The 6,349-nt window shown below is 51.5% G+C and overlaps 1 protein-coding gene across 2 annotated transcripts in view; it reads left to right on the forward strand.

Moving 5' to 3' along the window:
- The first annotated feature begins 2,438 nt into the window (after positions 1 to 2,438).
- Positions 2,439 to 6,349, forward strand: part of RUNDC3A (RUN domain containing 3A) — a 22,069-nt gene continuing 18,158 nt past the window's right edge. The window contains exons 1-2 of one of the 2 annotated variants that reach the window (XM_019548441.1): positions 2,520 to 2,602; positions 4,539 to 6,066. In XM_019548441.1, coding sequence (XP_019403986.1) covers positions 5,987 to 6,066 — 80 coding nt within the window. In that variant the 5' untranslated portion in view covers positions 2,520 to 2,602; positions 4,539 to 5,986. Of the gene's footprint in view, positions 2,603 to 4,538; positions 6,067 to 6,349 lie in introns of both variants that reach the window. The other variant, XM_019548440.1, reaches the window with a different exon arrangement.

Genomic DNA, 6,349 nt, shown 5'->3' on the forward strand with positions numbered 1-6,349 from the left:
CCCAACCCTAGGGCTTAGGAACCAAGCACAAGCTCAGCCTTCTACCAGGACACTGCTCATAACAGAAGGAAGAGTGGCAAGGAAAGGGGCCTCACTGGGCAAAGGCCTTATACCACTGGCCCCTGATTAGCTCAGGGTTCTTGACTGCAACCTCCCACCTATATCAGGCTTCCTGTTTCCTAGGGCAGCTGCCTGGGCAAAAAAAGCTCCTGCCCTCCTTGGACCACTCTGCTCTTTCCCTCCATTTGCATCCTGATCACCCATTGCTGACCCTGCTCAGACTTCAATCTCCACCTCTGCTTCATGTCTCAGATGGTAGGAACTCCGCTCTCACAGGTATCTAACCTGGCTCGCTCCCTGACCTTGTTCATCTAGCATTTTGGCTCTGGCTCAGACTCTGACCCTCTAGCTTTGGTCCCAGCTACCCCTCAAACCTCAGCTAATGGCTTGAGCAAGCAACAAGCCATAACACCCACACTTAGGGTGTGAGAAGTTTCCCTTGATCTCATTCTCAGCTGGGATTTGGAGGCTGAAGTCCTGTAAACAACAAAAAATCATGCTGAGGCAACCCCACCCCCAGCATGCAACACTTCTGCTTCAAAGGTTAAAGTTTGGCCAAGTTATAAGAGACCAAAAAGAGTAGCTTATGACAGGAAGCATTGGACAACTTGAGTAACAGGAGATATTGTGAGCCCCACTGCTGAGTCTGATGCATCTGAGTGAGGTTTTGCTCTTGCACATACATGTGTGCACACACAGCACACACAGTCCCACACTACCAAAGCTTATTGTGCCCTTTGATTTTTATTTACTGAATAGCTGTATTCCAGCTATATACTGATAGTCGAATTCCAGGCAGAGATCACCCTGCCCCCTCAGCCCTTCTGGCTTCCCCCAGTGCTCCTTGTTTGTGCTTGCTTGCCTAACCAGTAAATGCTCCTGGAAATATGGCTCTATCCATTTGTCCTTACTTCACATTAGTTCCATTATGAATCCTGAGCCCCCATGGGGCAAAAATCCCCTTGGAGTCAAATAGCACCAAAACCAGGCCCTCTATACAACACCAGCTCCATCCACATTGTGCCCCTGGTGAGAGGAAGGTGAAAGCCTCTGGGTTTTTAGTGCTATTTTGGCACTTAGAGGACCCAACTTTGGACAAACTGAGCTTCATTGTGCTCGGGGCTGTACAGACATATATGCACATGTGCATGCATGCACAAGTGCGGGATCACAAAGATTCTGCCCTGAAGGCCTTGCAATCTAAAGAGCAGAGACAGCTACAGGAAGGACCATTCTCCTTCTTTCATGGGGGAAAACGGAGGTGCAAAGAGAGACAGTTACAAAGGAATTTGGGTCCAGGTCCCTTAGTGCTTGACAGCAATGCCTCATCCTTCAGTCTAGAAAGCTTTGGTAACTGAAGGCACACATCCCATAATCTGATGCTGAAAGTAAGAGCATGTGTAGTATCCACACTGTGAAGAAATGGCCCTGGGGCGCAGGGGGCACTGTTGCCTGCTCTTTGATGTGCTGCACATGAGAGGATTTTCTGAGCAAGAGGCTGCATCAGCTGACACAGCTAAGGTGGAGTGCCTCCAGTGCCACAGCCACAGTGCTGCCTGTGCTGTGCTGTGCAAAGCCAGAGGGCTCGTGCAGTCTTTGTCGGGTTGAAAGTACATTTCTGCTTTAAATTAAATCTGCATTCAGTCACCCCAGAAGCACAAAATGGGAAGGAGCCCATGAGATTTTTTTACTCCAGTAGCAAAATTGCGGTTCAGTGCATGGAGTTTTTGACTCATTTAATCACTCAGGCCAGGGGAAAAATCTTGCCTGGCTCTCTAGAATCCTGACTTCTCATCCAAATCCCCCAGGAGCCAAACATGATATGAATCTGAGCTGACACAATCCCTGCTCCTAACCGTCTCTCTCAAGGCCCCAGCCTGGGATGCAGCCCTGCAACACAGAGATACCCCCACAGAGAGCTCTGCTTGGGGAACAAAAAATGTCTCCCCATTCCTTGAAAAAGCAGCCCCTGGCAGAGCACATCCTGTTCCCCTGAGAGGCAGAAGGACCAACTGCCTCCCAGATCTCCTCTTCTCTGCTCCATCCCTACCACTGCTGGCTTCTGCCCTTCCCCAGCCCTGCCTGTGGGCTGTCAATTCCTGTGAGCACGTCACCAGTGGAGGGCTGGCCTCTCCACAGGAGGAGGGGAAGGGATTTGTTCAGCATCAGCACCAGCACCAGGGAGAGCTCCCTTTTTTTTTGTATTTCCACCCCCCGCCCTTTTTTTTTTTTATTTAATTCACACCATCAGCTGGGGAAGAGTGTGGAGGGGGCTGGAGCAGATCTTAGGGGGGAGGTGGGGGAGAGAGAAGAACAACATTTTACAGTGATCAGTTTTGTTTGTTGGGGGGCAATTTTGTATTCTGGGTGCAGGGGCGGGGAGGAGTGGGGGCGGGGAGGAATTGGCTGGAGGTTCTGGATCGCCCCTGCTCTGGATGGAATCGAGTTGTATCCAGTCTGCCATGGCTCTGGGGCTCTCCTCCAAGAAAGCATCTTCCAGGAACATTGCAGTGGAAAGGAAGAATCTCATCACCGTCTGCAGGTTGGGGCTGGCTGCATCTTTTGCTCAGGGTGTCTGGGAGGGAGGGAGCAGGGACCTCTACCCCCTGGACATCCTAAGATGGAGATGGGTGGGGGGAATGAGATAGAGTGGAAAAAAAGGTGAGGTGGAAGCACAGAATGGGGCAGGGCAATGTGGGGGGGCAGAAGAGATGAATGTGGAGGAAATGTGATGACACTGAGGGCTGGGACAGGGTGAGACAGGGGGATGTTTTGGATATTGCCAGCTGTGCCTTCAAGGCAGGGATATTTTTTGTGGGGACCTGCATTTTGTAGGGAGGGTGGCAGCCGGAGACCTGAACAGCAGGATTGCAGGGAGGGGCTGGGGAGAATGGAGCTGAATGGAAGGGGCTGTAGGGGAGGCTGGCTGAAGATTGCCCTGCTGCACTCAGCAGGGAGGCCAGTGCCATCACAGCAAGCATCGCCCTGCTGTTGACTGCTAGGACCCAGCCTGTGGGGACGGGGGTGGTGCAAGGGGCAGGGTGGGTGGGGGTTGTGGAAGGGGGACACTGGCAGGGTGTATAATGCTGTGCATGAAACTAATAAGCAGAGTCCCAGGGTACTCTGGCAACACAAATAAATAACAGCAATACTGATGACATCATTAATTATTGTGGCTGGGAGCAGTGGGAGAAGGTGATGGAGGAGGGAAATAGCTTATGGAGGGGATGGAGGCTGCAGGGGAGGAGCTTTTCCTGTTTTTGCCCTCCTCTGCCCCTCAACACCCACCCATCCAGTTCGCCCTGGAGCTGAGTTGGAGGGGGACTTTGCTAAGGAGCAGAGCGGGGACCCAGGCTGCCCAGGTGTGGGGACCAGGAAATGATGTCATGGCAGGCCTGGCTCAAGCATGTTGTTTGGTGGGGGTAGGGGTTGCCATAGCAACATCCTTTCCAGGCAGACCCCCCCCACACACACACAGAGTGCAAGGTGGGGTGCTGCAAGGATGGGGTGGGGGTGTTCCCTTGTGCCTGACTGCTGCTTGCTGGGTGAGAATAAAGAAATCATTGTGGGACAGAGAGAGTAGACATATCCATGAAGCAGGGCTGTGCCAGGACAGATTCAGCCCTCAGTGACACTGCAGTGTGGTCTGGCCTCGACACGAGGGTCTGAAGAGGCTCATGGTAGAGGGAGCACCAAACTGGCTTTGCTGGCAGTGTGTGTGCCAGGTGGTATGTGTGCCAGGCCTAGGGATGTTGGCTTGAGGACTGGACTTAGCTCTCTGTGACCCTTAGACGTGGACTGGCTTTGGCTCCTGGTAACCTAGCATGCAGGCCAGACCTTGCACTTGGTGGCATGGTGCATGGGCCAGACTCCATTCTCAGTGACACTGCAGCATGGACTGGACTCTCAGTGATGCCAGGGTATGGTGGCGCTGCCCCAGGAAGGCATTACTGCAAAGGTCCCATGTTTGTAATGGGGCTGAGACCCATACACCCTTTATGCAGGGGGCAAGGCATGATTTTCTCCCCTCAGGATCTCCCAGATGCCCCTCCTAGCCAGTGCACATTACTGATCCTCACCCTGCAGGAATTAGCAGAGGGAGCCCCGTGCTAGGCAGGTTTGTGGACATTGACATGGACAGTTTGTTGGCTGAGACTGGCTCCAATGGAATTGTTACACCAGAGGCCTTTCCAGACTGGAGAGACTGGAAGAGACTGGGAAGAACCCACAGCCGAGCTCTACATGTGGTATGCAGTCCAAGCAGTCCTTCATTTCAGTAGGAGCTGTGTGCTACAGGAATGGCCTCTATTCAGTACCATTGATGCTGGTGGTGCTACAGGAAAGAGGGGTGCCCACACCCCAGGTAACACAGAGAAGCCCCAAACACACATCCTCAGTGAAGGAGAGGTGCAAGGCACCAAAATCAGGCAAAGCCCTGAGATTGAAGCCTTCATATTGATCTTCCTCTTCCCTTGCAGAAGGGATGGCTCTTCCTGTGCCTTGCCTCATGGAAAACTTGGTGCCTGGTCCCATCAGATTGTGCAGGAAGAGAGTGGAGAGACCCCAGCCAGAGAATGAAGGAGGAGGGCAGCCGCAATGCGCCTGTTCAAAGTGTCTGCCTGCCCTCTCAGGTGCTTGTCTGCTCCCTACTATTTGGGTAGTGAGTACTTCACATCTTTTGATGTGTTCAGCTTTACAGTTCTCCTGTAGAGCAGGCCTGAGCCACTATTCCCATTGTACAAATGGCAAATTGAAACAGAGAAAAGCTAAGGTGACTCACTCCAGGCCCTGGGACCCCACTCCAAAAGTTGTGTGGCTTGGGGCAGAGGATGCCGAAAGCAGGACACATGAGAGATGCTTGGAGTGTTTCTGAGTGTTTCTGAGCAGGCTGTTGTCCTTAAACACTAAGGGTCAGTAAGAGTGGAGATGCTATGGAATGGAAAATGCTCCAGGGCCTAAAGAGCAGGTGTCTACCTCTGAGACATATTCATTGTATGAGCACCTTGTGAGCCTAGGGCTCAGCAGATCACTAGAACCCACTCCCAAAAAGTGTGTGGCTTGGGGCAGAGGATGCTGAAAACAGAACAAATGAAAGCTGCTTGGGATGCACAGACACTCGGATGCACAGACACTCAGCTGCACCACTTGGGAGCATGCCAGAATGGACATACCCATCACTGTGTTGGAGTGTTTCTGAGCATGCTCTTGTCCTTAAACAAGGAAGGGTCAGTAAGAGTGGAGATACAATGAAGTGAGCAAAGCTTTTGCTGGTCCTCTTGGGGGAACAACATGCTTTGCTGGGAAAGAGGACCCACAACGCTGTTCATGTAGCACCGTCCTGATCTTCTGTGCAGTGTTTTCAACTGAGCCCTGGATCCTGTTCCCAGCTCTGGCACTAGACTGTTGTGAGACTTTGGGCAAATAACTAACCCTTTGCTTGATTAATTTTGATTGCAAGCTCATTGGAGATGGGAGATGGACTGTCTCTTACCTTGGGCCTGTGCAGCACTTAGCACAATGTGAACTTAATTCCACCAAGAGATTCCTTGCTCTACTGTCTTCTTGTCAGCAAAAGGAAAGCTCCTCCTACCCTGAGCCATACAGTGGAGCCTTGTGCATAGCATGGTGCCCCTGACTGACAGGGAAGGGAAACAAACCCTGGATCTTATATTTTTAATGGGCAAATGCACCATCAGATAATGGATTGTGATTCCTTTGTGTTTTCCAAGAATGACTTTAGTGCCACCACTTTGCAAAAGGCTTGGTAAATCTCATCTCCTTCCCAGCAGCAATGAACAGCTAGCATCAAAAGCATGAACACCTACAGTCAATACCTGCTCATTACTCAGGCTATGAAAGGGCTACTCCCTGGCATCAAGCTCTCCTGCAATCTGTGGGGCATTGGGATGATATCACTGCCTGAGTCATGGTTACGTGTCACTGTATTTCTTGGTCCTGGGTTCCAGAGCTCCAAATCAGCAACGTGCTTCAAGCAGTGATCTCAAGGTATGGAAAAGATGGATGGCACTAGGCTGGAACTAAGGATTATTCAGGACTGAGGCTGGAACTCAAGAGAGCTGAGCCCAGAGACACATGCCCTGTGGGACCCTGAATCAGAGAAGCATAGATAATTGGAGTTGGAAGGGGCCTCAGGAGGTCATCTAGTCCAACCCCCCACTCAAAGCAGGACCATCCCCAAATATATCATCCCAGCCAAGGCTTTGTATAGCCAGGTCTTAAAAATCTGCAAGGATGGAGATTTCACAACCTCTCTGGGTAACCTGCTCCA

This window comes from Crocodylus porosus, unplaced genomic scaffold (assembly GCF_001723895.1).
Source record: "Crocodylus porosus isolate Cpor-Errol unplaced genomic scaffold, CroPor_comp1, whole genome shotgun sequence".
NCBI lineage: Eukaryota > Metazoa > Chordata > Crocodylia > Crocodylidae > Crocodylus > Crocodylus porosus.